The sequence below is a fragment of the Lactuca sativa genome, chromosome 5, assembly GCF_002870075.4.
Source record: "Lactuca sativa cultivar Salinas chromosome 5, Lsat_Salinas_v11, whole genome shotgun sequence".
Lineage (NCBI taxonomy): Eukaryota > Viridiplantae > Streptophyta > Magnoliopsida > Asterales > Asteraceae > Lactuca > Lactuca sativa.
The window spans coordinates 358,410,795-358,428,118 of record NC_056627.2 but is presented as its reverse complement, the minus strand read 5'-3'; the positions used below and the strand labels follow the sequence as shown (position 1 = coordinate 358,428,118).

At 32.9% G+C, this 17,324-nt stretch overlaps 1 protein-coding gene and 1 long non-coding RNA gene across 2 annotated transcripts; one reads left to right on the top strand and one right to left on the bottom strand.

Annotated features, from left to right (window-relative positions):
* Positions 1 to 3,372: 3,372 nt before the first annotated feature.
* LOC111891550 (uncharacterized protein At1g03900) lies at positions 3,373 to 6,411 on the top strand. The gene is made up of 3 exons (XM_023887598.3): positions 3,373 to 4,284; positions 4,690 to 4,977; positions 6,099 to 6,411. Exons 1-3 carry the CDS (start codon positions 3,796 to 3,798, stop codon positions 6,156 to 6,158), a joined length of 837 nt encoding a protein of 278 aa, XP_023743366.1. The 5' UTR covers positions 3,373 to 3,795; the 3' UTR covers positions 6,159 to 6,411.
* Positions 6,412 to 15,094: 8,683 nt separating this feature from the next.
* Positions 15,095 to 15,528, bottom strand: LOC128126356 (uncharacterized). The gene is made up of 2 exons (XR_008224179.1): positions 15,373 to 15,528; positions 15,095 to 15,259 (listed from the first exon to the last, which is right to left on the bottom strand). It is a non-coding gene; the product is annotated as an uncharacterized LOC128126356 (long non-coding RNA).
* Positions 15,529 to 17,324: the final 1,796 nt, after the last annotated feature.

The window sequence follows — 17,324 nt, the reverse complement described above, 5'->3', positions numbered from 1 at the left end:
GGGAAGTGTTCAAATTTAATATTGATAGAGTAGGTGAGGATTGGGCGGGATATGGGATGAGTATTTTAATTATTTTTTGATAAATATTTATTATTTTATATATATATATATATATATATATATATATATATATATATATATATATATATATATATATATATATATATATATATACCTGATAAATATGTAAGTTGCAAGTTATATTGACACATTCGTCGAGGGTTCAATTCCCTTATCCCCATTAATTTTAGGGATAATGACTTAAAATGATAATATATTTTTTGATTTGTACGCATTTAGTCACTGAGTTTTTTTTTTCGTCCACATTTACCCATTCAACATGTTAAACTGTACACATTCAGCCCTTATGACCGGTTACTCTAGGTTAGCCGGAAAAAATGACTTAATAGGGTAATATATTTATCATTTTGTACACATTTAGTCCTTAATATTTTTGTACACATTTAGTCATTTATATTTTTTTTGTTTCAAAATAAATCATTTTTGTTTTTGTACCAATTCAGTACTTATGAATTATTTATTTAAGTTTTTCTCACGACATCTTACGTGGGACAATCACTGATGAGATGTTTATGTTCTGAACGTTGTAACTTCTTCATACGATATCAGATTTTAATAATCTTTATATCACGTGTTCATTTTTGAGTCTACTACAAATTTCGTTAAGATTACTCCTATTAAAATGTAATATATTTTTACTTATGATTTTATAAAAAAAACATTCACACATGTATTCATAGAAAACCGTATAAATATAAAGATCGTAAGTAAAAATATATTACATTTGAATTGGAGTAATCTAAATGAAAGTTATACTAGACTTAAATACGAACATATGAATATAAAAATCGTTAAAACTCAAAATCGTATGAAGAAGTTATGACGTTAAGAAGACATAACCTAAACAATCAAGTAGTCAAGATCGCTATGGACAGAAGCATCAAAATCCCTAAAAACTTCATTAATGATTATCTCACGTACAATGTCGTGAGAAAAAACTAAATAAACCATTTATAAGTACTTAATGAATACCAAAACAAATTGACTTATTTTGCAAAAAAAAAAAAAAGACTAAATGTGTACAAAGTGATAAATATATCATAATATTAAGTCATTTTTACCGGCTAACCTATAGTAATCGGTAATAAGGATTGAATATGTACAGTTTAACAAGTTAATGGGGTAAATGTGGACGAAAAAAAACTGAGTGACCAAATATATAAAAATCAAAAAATATATTATCCTTTCTTTTTATTTAACTCACTTTATTTATTTTAGTATAAATTTGGCCCAACTTTTTCCCCAACATCAAATAAACCCTATGCAACTTTTTTTTCTTATAATTTTTGTCCAGTTTAATTCTACTATTTAAAAAATACATTTTACAACTTATCTCATTTACAAATAAATAAATATCGGTTTTTGCGGCTTTTTAAAACACGACTTTTGTAAAAAAATTGTATATAAAAATAAATTACAATATTTGTCTGTTTAATTTGTAGAAAATATCAATGTTCATTTTTTTTACATTTGCGTTTTAGACCGTGTCAATAATACTTACGTTGAAATGTTTTGTCCATATGCATAAAATAAATTACAAAATGCGTCCCTATAATTTATAGAAAAGGTCTTTGTCGATTAATAATTTTGTATGTTAGCAGTCCCCAACTTCCCATATTGAAATAAATTACAAAATTGTCATTTTAATTTAAAGAAAAGATCCCTGTACATTTTCTTTTTCGTTTAGGTTTTTGACTTTGGTTATAATACTTTTATATTTTGGTAGGTTGGTCCTTATGTAGAAAATAAATTACAAAATTATCCTTGTAATTTTCATATGTTGGTAGATTTGATCTCTATATAAAAAATCAAAATTATTCATGTAATTTACAGAAAATGTGTTTATGCAAAAATTATTTTACAACAAATGTTCCATTTATTTAAATATTAGAAAAATGGTTCATGCCTAATACAACATTTATAGATTACATCCACCTTAAAATGGACATAAATAGACTTTCGATCTACATCCCCGCGAAGCTGGAAGGAAGAATTTCTAGTTGAAGAAAAGAAAATAAATTAAAAAACTCTTATATTTAGGTCGGAGGGAGTTGTGCGAAGGATGTCATAGTCCACATAGGCGTCACCTAGGATATGTCATACTTCATAAAAAAAAATTTATTTACAGGGCGTGGGTTGCCACACCTGCATGCTATTTTTTTCCAAAATTAATTTATATTAAAAATAATAAATTTAAATAAATTATTTTAAAACTAAAATTTCATTAAACTTCAAAAGAAGTTACAACAAACCTAGAAAAACAATATAAAATTTAAAAGTACAAAACATAGAAATTAAAATTACCAAACCTAGATAGACCTAAAAGACATTTTCATCGAAAATTTGACCGTCTATATCATCAAAAGGTTATGCGTTATGATCGATGTAGTCAACGACCCAAATATGTTCCATTAAGTCTCTACGTAGAACATGATGAGTCTCAACGTTATGAATTATTGTTATCCTCACCAAGTACTCCTCGCTTTCAAGCTCAAAAGCAACATTTATGTCATTGAGGGAACCAACAAAACCAAATAATGCATGTAAGGCCACCACTTCAAGTATGATAGTTGGATAATCATGATCACCTCATGTGTATTGGCCTTGATGTGTATTCGGGTAATTACCTCATTTCCCAGTGGAGGCAATCCAAACTTTCTGACATTTTAAGGAAGTTGTGTACATTCGAATGATCAATATATATTTGTTGTACGTCACTACATGTAGGTTTGCATAAATATCGTGGACCATACAATCTCATGACATAATTACAAATTTTGTGAAAGCTTTGTCGTGTAGTACGTTTAGATATCTTAAGATTCTCATCTAGTGTATCGGGGCAAGTGACGTATGCTAATTGACAAATTGCAACGATGCATTTTTGTAAATAAGTAAAACCAACTGTAACTTTAGTATTTGCTCGTTGTTGAAAATATAGACATGCTGCCGTGACGTAGTTGACGATACGCTGAAACAAATGTATACGCATACGAAATCGCCTACGAAAATAATATCCTTGAAAATCGCATTTTTTCAAAATAATATTGCATGAGGTGTTGGTGAGGCGCTTCACAATTTCTTTGTACATATCTTTTTTCTTTTTCAACGAGTATTATCGACATTTTTTGATGCAATTATTATATCTTCTATTCAGCCTCTTAAATAATATTTATGGCTGATTCAAGCAACACATCAACCATAATCGATTAGGAAGAAGACGAAGATAATAGTTTTACACATTGTTCCCGAGTTTTTATGTAAATTCATTAAAGGAAAGAAGGAAAGAAAAGAAAATTTTGACAAGAACCCGTTGCTCAATGCTGAGTTGAACTCACCTACGTGACCACGGTGGTTGCCGAGTCCATCTCATTTACCAATTACCACGAGCATCCCCGAAGTCTCACTCGGTTGAGCCAAATGAAAATAAAATCTTGCAAATGGTAGATAAAATAGGAAAGATAATCTAACATCGCCGGCAAGCCGGATTCCTGACTGCACACGCAAGAGCACATATGCTTTCCTTCTTCGAAACCACGCATCACCTACTCCACCGGTTAGCTTCATTCTTCTATCAGACGTTGGAACAGAAGCAATAAAAAAATTCAACATCAATAACTTTGTATTTCCAATTCCGATCACTGTAAGCTTAAGAAATCCACATATTTCTTAGGTCGAATCCGTATTCACATTTGTCGATATTTAAAGAGCATAACGATGTCGTTTGACTTGGAGGAAGAAGAGTCCTTCGAGCACACGTTACTAGTGGTTCGAGAAGTTTCCGTTTTTAAAATCCCGCCGCGATCCACCAGCGGCGGTTACAAGTGTGGTGAGTGGCTTCAGTCGGACAAGATCTGGTCCGGTAGGCTCCGTGTGGTTTCATGTAAGGATCGGTGTGAGATCCGGTTAGAAGATCCAAATTCCGGCGATTTATTTGCCGCTTGTTTTGTTTACCCTGGGCAGAGGGAGAACGCGGTGGAGTCCGTTCTCGATTCGTCGAGGTATTTTGTGCTGAAGATCGAGGATGGAACGGGGAAACACGCGTTTATAGGGCTAGGTTTTACGGAGAGAAATGAGGCGTTTGATTTTAATGTGGCGTTATCGGATCATGATAAGTATGTCAAGAGGGAGAACGAAAAGGAGGATGGTGAAGCTAGCGATGCCAACCATATTGATATTCATCCTGCCGTGAACCATAGATTAAAGGTACACGTCTTACCTCATTTTCCGTGCACACGCATTGGAATTATAATTCAGTGTTTGATCTGGTCATATGATCTTACATTTGGAATCGGTTTTGGAGTTTGTTTAGCTCACAATGTTGAACAACTGTGGATTTATTTCATCCAAAACTAGCATAACACTTGATAAGCACAACTACAGCTATCAGAGTTTTACCTGGTGCTGATGATCATGATTTAATCTAGTTAACACCACTAAGCTCGACAGGCAAAATTGACATAAAGATTCTGATTAGCAAGAACTATAAGAAAATTTACGCAAGATATGCACCTAAAAAGAATGTTATGAAGGAGTCAATCTTAGAAATGGAGTGGATTTGTGTTCATGCATTGATTAAATTAAACTAACTCTGTGCAACATGTGTTTCAGGAAGGTGAAACCATTCGGATAAGTGTAAAAAACAAGCCTGCTAGTGGATCTGGGATGCTTTCTTCTGCTGGGTTGTCAGGAGGTCCTGCTGGAACTGGAAATATTAAGCCTTTAAGCCTTGCTCCTCCACCAAGTTCCACTTCAAGAATCAGATCTCCTCTCCCACCCCCACCCAATGATCCTGCTGCTGTTCGGATGACTTCTACAAAAGTTAGTATCGCTGTTGAAGGAACCAAGGAAACAACAAGGCGTTCTACGAATGCTTTCACTGATTTCTCTCAACTTGAGGTATCTTTATCATTTGATGTCTTTTACCATACTTCAATCATGATTCCGGTTTCCATTCCTACTCTTTAGTTGTTATAAAGGTTATGCTTTGCAATCACCTACATTACGTTATTCCTAGGTTTAGAATAGTCTATCGCCATGAAATTGCCACTTTAGCTTATCTAATAAGATTATTTTATTGTTGCCTTCAATTCTGTATCAAATATCCAACTAAATACATAGGATATTAGGGTTAAATGCAGGAAATAGCAATGTACTTTCATTAATTTGTTTAATATACGTCTATAACATCCCATTTTCTACTTATTATATTACAACATTGTACTTTGAGTAATTTACCCAATTACAGCAATGTTAGATTGTCATCCTCTTCAACACACAAAGCATCTTTCAAAGTATAATGTCATAATAAGAAACAAATTGGAAATACAAGGCTATAGGTGGGAATTGGGGTAGATTTTTTTTTCAAAGTTGAGTGCCAATATATATATATATATATATATATATATATATATATATATATATATATATATATAAACTAAAGATACAGCATATAATAGAATAAAATGCAAGTTATATGCTATAATACACGAATAAATGAAGTACGTTGCTATTTCTTTAACTTAGCCCTAGGATAGAATCCTTATTTTTTCTTTTCTGAAGAACAATCCCATTGTTTTCTTGCATTTAGCTAGCAAGTAGTTTACTCATAAATATAAATGCGTAAGAATACTAATTCAACAAAATTACATTGTTGACCACTTGACCATAATGAATGGAATATGCCATGCATATAATAACCATCTCTTACAACCACCATTATTATTGTAATTCAGCATTTATAAGTCTTTAAATCACCTATTAGAAGTTTCCATATCTGACAATTCATACCACATCTATCAATGAGCGAGAAATATTATGAACTCCTTATAAGCCTGCTTATTAATAATTTGGACCATGGTTTTAAGTTGATTGAGATGTTATTTGTTTGAGTCTTATCTTTAGTTGTTGTCATGAAGATACATACAAACTGCTTTCTCACCATATCTAACTTATATATAAAGTGCATGATATTAATGGTTTTTAAAGGTTCTGTTATGATATACTTATGATGGTTGCAGAAGAATCTTCCTGGATCAACTAAAAGTAAAACAGGTGCAGCTGGATGGGCAGCATTTTGATTCTTTCAACTGTATACTTGTGGGGTGTTTGAAGAAAGCAACCAAATGAATAGGTTATAAGAGGGAGAAAACAGTCAACAGTACACTTCATTTTTGCTACCAATATATGTTGGTATGTTTCTTTCAAATTGCTTCGCCTTTTGATTGTATGATGGAGAAACAAACTAGTTTTATATTGTTATTATTCAATCACACCCTTGCGGTTTTTTGTTGGGTTAAAGTAACTGAATAGCAACTTACATTTTACTTGTTCCATTTAGATCACCCAACTTTTTTCCTAAAGTCACTGTGATTGTGATGTTAAAAAATTTAAAAAAATCAGTCACTCCATCGAGCTCATCTTGTCATTTTTTTTTGACTGTTTTAACCGGTAACCAAGGCTAGGGGTGCAAACGAGCCGAGCCGAGCCCGAGCCTGGCCAGGCTCGTTCAAGTTATATGAGGCTCGAGCTCGAGTTCGGCTCGATTCGAGCTTTCTTTTACTAAGCTCGGCTCGAGCTCGTAAAGAATTATACAAGCTCGGCTCGGGCTCGGGTTCGGCTCGTTTGTCGTTTGATGTGCCTAAATAAGCTTAAGCTTGACTCAAGCTCGTTTACTAATACCCGAAATCCATAATTTTCCAAATTTGTTTTTATTTTAATATAAGAAAATAATAATAAATTATATTATATAAAGGCTCGTTTAGGCTCGTGAGCCTAATCGAGCTTAGTGACATAGGCTCGAGCTTGAGCTCGAGCTCGTTTAATAAACGAGCTTAATATTAAGCTCGGCTCGGGCTCGTTTTAAATGGTTTCGAGTCGAGCTTTTAACGAGCCGATCCCGAGTAGTTTGGCTCGTTTGCACCCCTTAACCAAGGTGACTTAGTATTTACATGGCTAGAAATGGACATCTTGACCTCATTAATGATAACGTCATAGATTAACTACTTTTAGATTTGGCCCATCTGCGTCACCGGTTTTTTTTTTTCTCCTATAAATAATAGATTAAATTACTAAAATGTTGTCAAACATGAACTAGTCACGAGTCTAATCGTACGGGTCTCGGTCTTTATAAACCATAAAAGAGTCGACTTTGTAGTTTGACTCGGTTCAAAATTACGAGTCACTGCTTGACTCGGTTCGGAGTCGAGTCAACTCGTGACTCAAACAAGCCACATGTCATAATGACAAATCGGGTTATCCAACAAGTAATCGGGTTATCCAGTGGGTAATAATGACATCTCCATCTATTATGTGAATATGTATAACTCATTGTGGCCAATAATTTTCAAAAGAAATTAACTATATTTTAGGCAAACTTAGTCAAAGTCCATATTTTAAGGGATATATTAATAAAATTAAATGATTTAATTAATTAATTTGCCAACATACCCGTAAAATGATTGATCCAATGACTTATACATTCACACAACCGGTAGCGTTGATACCTAGACTTATTGCAGGGGAGGTGAGACAAGCTTTTTGCGAGTTCCTTCAACCTATGGGTCAGTAATCACAATCTCTTTAATAAGTTAATTTGTGACTTAATTGGTGGTTTCGGGTGGGGCTTGGACCAAAGATACAAGTAGGGTAAACCATGCTTTTGATAAGTTTGTTATAAGAAAACTCTATAAGATCTAGAAATTGAATTTTAATGCAATTGGTAAATTTGTTACCTATCTAAATAACTCCATGGGAGTCTCAACATTCAAACTTTTTGAAATTGCAATTATGAGAATCTCATAATTCAAACTTTTTTGAAAATGCAATATGGATTTAGTATGATAAATCATATTTAAAGACTATTGATTTATTAGAATCTAATTAATAATTTAATATGCTAATAGAAGGCTATTTCCTGTTACATATATGTTATAACCACATTAACACCATAAGTACTTGCTCTGTCATTGTGAATGATAAACTAAAAGACATTAATTTTCTAGATTGGCACTAGAATTTAAAAATCATCCTTAAGCGTGTATCCATCTCCTATCCAAATCCACACGGATCAGGATCTTATTCTGAGCAAGCCTACAACAAAAAAAATATTAACTTTGATAAGGAATAACCAATTCCCCCCCTAGCTGGGTTAGTGTCAACTACCAAAGTGTTAGTATCAATAAAAAGCCCAACCGTAAATCTCATCGAGGCATCCATGGACCAAATCCGAGCATCATGCCAATCCGACAAGATAACAATATTCGTATAATTCCTCAAAGCCAAGTACTGCCCTTGCTCCTCTCTTCCTCCCAAGGTATATCCTAAAATTCGTACACGTTGAGTCGATCGAATCCATAACAGCTTTTGTTGCAATCCAAATCATACGCTCTTGGGAATTGAACTTTAAGTGGACTATCACCACACTAAATGTCATTTCAAAAAGAAGTACATGCGTCATCACCCAACTTTCGTTTACAAGCAAACATAAGATCAAACCTTTTTTACCAAACTCTTGATTGACTTCATAATGGCAATCCACATACTATTAATAGAAGCATGAACCGAGCACAACCAATTCCACCACCAACACCATGAATAGACTAAATGACCTTCACTATATCTCTGGATAAGTTCTAAATCTCCATAGACATTTGAACAAAATAGCTATGGTCAAAGCAAAAATACAACCAATGCCCAAACCTCTTAGATTTTTACTAGCCAAACATTTATTCGATTTGATCCATGTCATCTTTTATCTTCCAAATCACCTTTAATAAAAAAGTTGTTACGTATGGATTCTAGTTTCTCTTGGACAACACAAAATCTTATAGAAGGACATATAATAAGTAGGCTAATTCCCTAGAACTGATTTGATCAAAGAAAGACGACCACCGACAAACAAAGATTTGACTTTCTAGTTCAGTAACATAGAAGCAAATTTGACTATAACACCCTTCCAATTACTGCAATGGGACTACAACCAACCAGAACTTCCAGATACGAGAAATGTAAAGGAGAAACACCACACCTAAAACACCAGCCATATAAGTGATCGCAACATTAGAAACACTAATACCAAGAAGTGTATTATTTTCGACATTAATTTTGAGACCCGGACCTAGTAAAAACACTTCAAGATCCGAAACAAGTTGCTAACATTCAACTGAGACCATTCTTAGGTTACAGATATATGATCCTGCCGGAAACCATCAATCGTCACCACCAATTCAAAAGAAAATACCCGAATTGAGAATTGAACCATTCTCAATTTAGAGTATCTATAATGAGGGTTATATAGGAGTTGTATGAAGTGAAAACTAAGACAAAAACCATTTGTTGCTTGCTAATTTAAAGATCCATTACTTAATCAAGAAATTAGTCAACTAATCACTAGATATACATATAAACTCATGAATAAAGACATATAAATAGAAGGAAGTTTAAATGCAAAACACTTTCATAAAAATCACCAAAAGCTCATAATCATCTTCAAACAACTTATTATCCATGGATTTCACCAAAATCAACCAAGAGAAGTTTAGACTAACATGGCTAAACTCAAGAAACTAAAATAAAAGTTAGAAATACCAAACATATATCAAGATTCAAGTATGAAAGGAGAGATTCTTTAAGATTTTTGTGTCTTCAAAAACTCTCAAATCTTCAGAGAAAACGCTCCAAACTCGGATCTAAAAGATGGTAGAAAGTGCTCACCAAACTACCTTTAAATAACACAAAATGCAAATTTTCAGAAATGCCATTTAACCAGAGCTTGATCGGGCCGCGCATGGCTGCACAGTGTGGCCTGCTGAGTGAACTTCTTATGTCTTGGGCTTTCATTACTTTAGCCTATTGACCCATCTGTATCCCGTTAACTTGTAGTACATAGTTCTCTAAGTTTTTTTTTTGGGGGCCCAATTTACCCTCTCTAAATCACCCGTTAGCTTGTGCACTCGCTCGATCAGTTAACGTCGCATGCTTAAATATTCCTTTGTCTTCTTTTTAAATACAAGCCCATCTTCTTCAAGTTTCCATTTAACAACAAGCTCATAATTTACATCAACTCCACAAGTTGCCAAACCCATAATTCATTGTTCTCCAAATCCATATGCTTCCTACAAATCCCAAACATCTCCGCTCTGCATTAGTCTTCTAAAAATCTACAATTATATATATATATATATATATATATATATATATATATATATATATATATATATATATATATATATATATATGTATGTATAGAGGAAAAAGTGAATATGTGGCTGTTATGTAACTAAGCTTAGGTATAGAACCTCTTAAATGACATAGTTTTAAACAAAACAAATCCAATCTCATTTTCTTTTAATTTTGCTTTAATATATTACAATTGAATTGAGTTAAATTATGGAATGAAAAAGATCAATTATATATCTTTTTATTGTAAAAAAAATCATTGAGGTTTATAGGGAAAGTAAAAAATAAATATATTTTTAACGAATATAACTCAAACGTTTTTTTTCCTTCAATTGAAAAACTATATCCAATGATTTGTGAAAACCTTGATTGAGTTATTGGATGTTCTTCTTTTATATTTTATTGTATTTGTTTTTATTTAAAATTTAGTAAGGTTAAGTAAATGGTCATGACTTTTACTGCTTTAAGTTCTTAGACACAATGAAGAAAAAGAACATAAATTCGATCGGTTTAGCAAGTCACATGATTAAAGAAGGATAGTAAGCGAGATATCATGGTTAGTTTAGATATAATTGATCAAAACTACATAATTTGGAGGGTTCTATATATAAACTTAGGTACATAACAGCCACATATTCCCTAAGTCTATATATATATATATATATATATATATATATATATATATATATATATATATATATATATATATATATAGAACGTACCTATAAAAAAATATGTTAAAATAAACTATAAAAAGAAATAAATAAAATAAAACTATCAACTATATAAATAATATGTACCTATATTTATTTGTTAAAGTACATATTTTGTCAAAGAAAAATTACCATAAAAAAGGAAGAGTATTATACCTCATGAGTAACCCATAAGACATCGGCTACCTTTCCTCGTCTTGTCATAAAAACATAGGAAATTGACTTAATAAGGTAATTAACTTTTCGGTTTGTTCACATCTGGGTAACTATTTTTTTTTGTACACATCTAGTTAACGAACTTTTTAGAAGTGTTCACATATGACCATTAAGACCAACTGTAGTATGTCACATTCAGTCATAACCAGTCATATTGGTCATATGTGAACACTTCCAAAAAGTTCGTTACCTAGATGCGTACAAAAAAAAGATAGTTACCTAGATGTGAACAAACCGAAGATGTAAGAGTAAATTACACGAATGGTCCCAGTACTTTGGGTAATTTGTGCGTTTGGTCCCTAACTTATTTTTTAATTTGGATGATCCATATTGTTTGTTTTTGTTGTGTGTTTGGTCCCTATCTTACATCAAAAGACTATTATGCCCTGTTTTAATTTATTTTTTTAATTAATTTTCTTATTTATGTATTTATTTATTTTTAAAAAATTAACATACCCCATATATTTGTATCTCCTCACCCTAAACCTGAAACCACATTCGAGAAATTTAAGTTCGGTCCCACCAGTCACCATCCCATCTCTCATCCTACTCAACTTATCTTTCCTTTCCATCTTTAATGACATCAACGTTTTCATTATCACTTCTTTTTAGGGAAAATGTCACTGTAGCCCCACTAACTTACAAGTTTTGGTTTAAAAGGTTCCTTATTTTATTTTTTGGCTTTAGAAGGGCATAAACTAACATTTAACCGGCTAATTAGGCCATTTTTTATAAAGTGAAGGGGTCACCCGGTGACCCCAATCCCAATCAGCATTATTTCTTGGACATGTCATTAAAAGAAAGCCAGGTCATTAAACTAAATCATATGCCATGTGTTAGTGTATCGATAGATGACACCAACCCTTCCTCTCCAAGTAATTTTCGTCTTTAATCGGTTTCATCTACCAATATCTTCTTTTTCTTCTACTGTTCATCCAAAAATCAAACCTAGATTTTTTCTATGGCCGTCTACATGAAGATAGATCTCCATTTTGCTGGTTTGTTTACGAAGTATCCAGTGATCAGTTACTCAGATGGAGTGGAGCAAAGGTTTGAGGATGTGGATTTTGTTGGAATGGACAAAAACGAATTTCTAGTGTTCATTCAGAGATTCGAAAACGAGACATGTGTTGATGTGTACTTTTGCATGTCCGATATTGAGTTCCCTGAAGGACTGAGGATAATAGCAACTGAGAAAGACTACCAGGAGTTTATCGAAGTAGGGTATGATTCTGGTTGTGTAATTTCTATGTACATAGATCATGTTGGTGTTCATGTTCATCAATGGATTGTTGATGAGATGGCTGAAGTATGTACCCCCGAGGACAAGTTTTCTGGTGTAGGTGAAGTAGTAGATGTTGGATTAGTGTCTAAGTCCATAACTATTTTGGTATGTACTTGACCCGATGGTGCATGGTCCTTTTGGGTTGCCTTCACCAAAGCAACTTGATAGGATGAATTATGGAGAGAAAGAATAAATATGATTTATTAATATATTATGGGAATAATATATTAAAGGATAAATCATATTGTTTAATTAATATTAGTCAAGAATTAATAAGAATTAAGTTTGTGACTAAAAGAGATAAATTAAACTTAAGGGACTGGAATTGTAATTATAAGATAATTGCAATTGGGCTATGGATTGCCTTATATTATAAGGTTGGACGAATTCTATGGGGAAACCCATTAGAAATCGTCCAAGGCCTTAAGGAAAGGAGTCCATGGGTTGCTTAGGGCTTAAGCATCCAAATTAGGGTTTCCTTGTTAGATAACCCTAATAGTCTCACTATATATAGAGCCCTTATGCCTAAAAAACGTGGACAAGCTTCCTTCTAGGGTTTCCACATGTTTTGGGCAGCCTTCTTCTCTTCTCTTCTTCATCCTCTTGCTCTTGGTGTTTGTGAACCATTAGAGGAGTGACATTTGTGACTCTAAGCTTTCAAAAGTCATTACATGGAGGAATTGTGATTGTTATTACTACATAACAATCAAGGTAATATCTTAAACCCATTCTTATGTTAATATGATTACTTTTATGCTAGAATTAGGGTTTATAGTCTTGGATAAATTGCATGTACAATAGAGAAACCTAGATCCAAGCATTAGGGTTTGTATGAGCACATAGGATGTTCTTATGACCAAAACCCATCAGTGGTATCAGAGCCTTGATTGGTTTCTATTGTATTGATGCTTTATGTTGCTGAAAATCGAATTTTGGCTCACTGTTCGACCTAACTCGGCGAGTCAGCCCTACTCGGCGAGTTCCAGAGGGTGACTCGGCGAGTCGGAGCGTCAGACAGAGGGATTTTCGGATTTTGTTGCTGTTTTGCTTAAGGATCATTACCATATTCGTTTTAGACCTAATAAATACGAATTTTATTGTTTCTTAAAGAATATCCTTGCCAAAACACAAGATAATTACCAATTTATTAGATAATAACTTCCTTATATGATTAAAGTTGATTATTTGTATTAATTGGGTAACTTATTTTGCAAGAAATTGAAATTAGGTCAAATATAGATAATGATGAAATTAATTGTTTAATTTATATTATTTGTTATTTGATCCTTGTATTATGAAAAGTTTCAATTTTCCCCTTTAGGTTTTATAGTTTAAATTTGAACTCAAAAGGTTTAGTTTTGAAATTTAAATAGTTGAAACCCTAATGTTTTGAAAAAGGTTTCAAAACTTGCCCTCAAGTTTTGGAATTTAAATTTTGATTAAAAGTTTAATTTTGATGTATATTTAAATTCTAAACCCTAAGTTTTTGAAATGTTTCAAAACTTGTCCTCAAGTTTTGGAATTTAAATTTTGATTAAAAGTTTAATCTAGGAATGTTAAATTCTAAAACCCTAATAGTGTTTTGAAAAGTTCATATCACACCCTTATGGTTTTGTTAATTAATTAAAGTGTATAATTAAAAGAGGTTTAATAAATCCATAAAAGTTTAGGTTTATATTTAATTGAATTAAAAGTATAATCGTTAAATTTGACCACCTAGTATTTTAAAAGTGTAAAATACACCCTATACTATATATAACATTAAAAGTCTAACATTATATATATATGTATGAGTAAAAGTCAGTCTTACCGTTAGTAGGCCTCATTCACGAAGCTGGTCTATAAGGGGTGTTTAAGGAAATTGCCTATAAAATGGCGATTGAATGAGTATCCACTCTTACCCACCGCACTCTTGACTAGTGGAGGGTCGTTAGCCGAACAGGTAGGATAGGAAAAAACCTTCTATTATAAGTATAATGAAGTACAAAAGTAACTAAATGTTTTACAAATTCCCAATCTTAGTTACTTAGGCAAAAGTGAATTGATGCAATTCTATGAAATTACACTTTGTGCCCTTGCGAAGACGTTAGTGGAGCGTGTGTGGTTTACCGGCACACTAAATGGTTCTAAGCAAAGGCAGCAAAGGCACTACTAGAAAAACAGCCTTTTACGACGCTCATTGCGCGTCGTAAAAGGCTCAGACGACGCGCAAATGCGCGTCAAGGAAGGCCCTGTCATAAAGAGAGACGACGCTCATTTACGACGCGCAATTACGACGCGCGTTTACGACACGCAATGCGTATCAAGGAAGGCCCTGTCATAAAGGAAGATGACACGCATCCGCGTGTCGTAACCTTACGACGCGCGTGTTAATGACACACAATGCGTATCATTAAAACCCCTGTCAAGAAAGACCATGTCATAAATGAATATGACACACATTTTTGCGTATCGTAATTTTTATTTTTCTTTTAAAAAAAATTGTTTATATATTTACTAATTTTCAAATTAAATGTGCATTTCATGTCTCATAATAGAAAATAATTAAAATACCATATACAAAAAATACAATCCATTACACAAAAGTTAATGCCATACAAAATACAAAATAAAATACAATAAATAAGAAAGATAATTCATTGCACTAAAATGTCAAATACAAATAATCATTGCTAACTATATAACCTAATACTACATTGCTATTAAAGGACATCATCATAACTCACTGAAGGTCTTGGAACAATGTTCTCGTCATCAACTCTTACACCAACCTTGCTTTAGTAGATGACTTTCACACAATCAATTTCAAACAATTATACAAATAATCATAGGAGGCATACAAGATATCGAAAAATTTATAAGATTATCCAACCAAAATAAAATAACATAAAAAAAACATACCTGTTATATGGCAGTGGCAGCGGGATTTCTCCGGGTTGGCTTCAAAGGTGGTCTTCCGGTGGTGGCTGGTGGTCACCAAAAAACAACACATCAGTAAAAAAACAAATCAAAGAATCCTAACCTGTTCTGTGGGCAGTGGCCACCGGATTTTGGGGGTGTTCAACGGTGGTCCTCCGGTGGTGGCTTGTGGTCATCGGGGATATAATGGAACACAACAACAAACTTCAACAATTGTATACCAACAAGAAATTACTAACTCTATATGGATGATTGCTTTTATGAGGATAAACCTCAGAACCAAAAGAAAAGCACTCAACACATACATCAAAATCAGAGCAATAAGCACTCAACACAAAGAAGAGGACCTAACTTTAACTTCATGTAATTTTAGTTAATAATGGAAAAGAATCCTCTCCCTTTGTTACTTCCTTTTCCACAACAGCTCCCTTTGTTTTTGCTTTTTCACCAACACCGGACTTCTCCCCCTTTTCTTTCTTTCCACTTTTATCTGCAAACATTATTAAAATTAAATAAAATAATAATAATATTAATAATAATAATAATAATAATAATAATAATAATAATAATAATAATAATAATAATAATAATAATCTCATTGGCTCCATAACTAATGGAACTCAAGATTCCACCAGATGATGATCTACCAAGTCCTTTAACATATAAAGGGGATAAAATCAATATTTTAAAAGGATGACCCCTCTGGTTGATCTATCACCTCAGTCCACCTTATAGCCCATTGGAGTAAAACTTGCGCCCAACCTGCTGTTATGAGTCCAAAGCAATATTCAGTAGAAAACTCAAGATTCAAATGAATCTTATTATGCACCTAGCTAGCTTGTTTAGCTATACATATAATTAAACAACTTTAAAAAGGATACATAATGAGTGAACATACTGCCAATTGGCTATTAATTTTAAAGACTATTGCATGTGTCGTGTAGTGTTAATTTGAACCAGAAAGCAATCAAGTGAAACTCCATCATATATATATATATATATATATATATATATATATATATAGTTAGAGAGAGAGAGAGAAAGAACCTGTTGTGCCTGAAGACAAGCATATTTCCAAAAATGCCCTTGCAAGACAACAACCTGTTGTGCCTGAAGACAAGCATATTTCCCTTGGACGCCCTTTGCAAGCCCAATCAGAGAACATGGTGACAAGGGCAATATCGGAAGGAGGAGCTAACAAAAACCATGTGTTAAGAGTTAGAAACTTAGACTTCACAATGAAGAAATAAATAAACAATGGTTTGAGAAAAATTTGACAAAAATAGACAAACCTGCCATATGCATATTGTGGAGAAATGATTTTGATTCCTCTTCAGTAAGTGATCTAAGTAACCATGGTAAAACACATTCAATTACTCTCAAAGGCATTACACATAAACTTTGGTATAAGAGCTCTCATTGTCTTTTAGGAGTAAAATGCTTGTGTGCAAGTGGGAGAACCTGAAATTGAAATCACATAAGGGCGTTATGGTAAATAAAAGTCATAAAAAGAAAGACTAGTGATTCACTATTTCACTCATTCACCTGAAGTTCTTCATTTTGAAATGTTTCTCAATGATGGACATGATATGATCAACATGTGAGCATAACTTTGAACAAAATTCAGATGAAGATGAATTTGCTCCATCTTTTTCTATGCTTTCAATCAAACATCTAAATTTGTCAAAGCCACTCTCTTCTTCTATGTGTTCTTGGGAGAATGACAACTTAACATCTACAACAGGGAATATAACTTTATCTTCCACAATACTGCATTCAAAAGGATAAAATTAGTATCAAATTATCAATGTTTCAAAATCTTCAGTGTCTGCAACCATCACTACAAATTCAGAAAACCCCTATTCAGGTCCCTTGTAACTGTTTAAAAAAAAAAGAAAAAAATAGAAGTTAGAACCAACATTAAGAATAAAATA

Coding starts and splice junctions, on each gene's coding strand:
- LOC111891550 (XM_023887598.3), top strand. CDS start 3,796: ATGTCGTTTGACTTGGAGGAAGAAGAGTCCTTCGAGCACACGTTACTA. Junction 4,285..4,689: donor CCGTGAACCATAGATTAAAG/GTACACGTCTTA, acceptor CATGTGTTTCAG/GAAGGTGAAACCATTCGGAT. Junction 4,978..6,098: donor CTGATTTCTCTCAACTTGAG/GTATCTTTATCA, acceptor TGATGGTTGCAG/AAGAATCTTCCTGGATCAAC.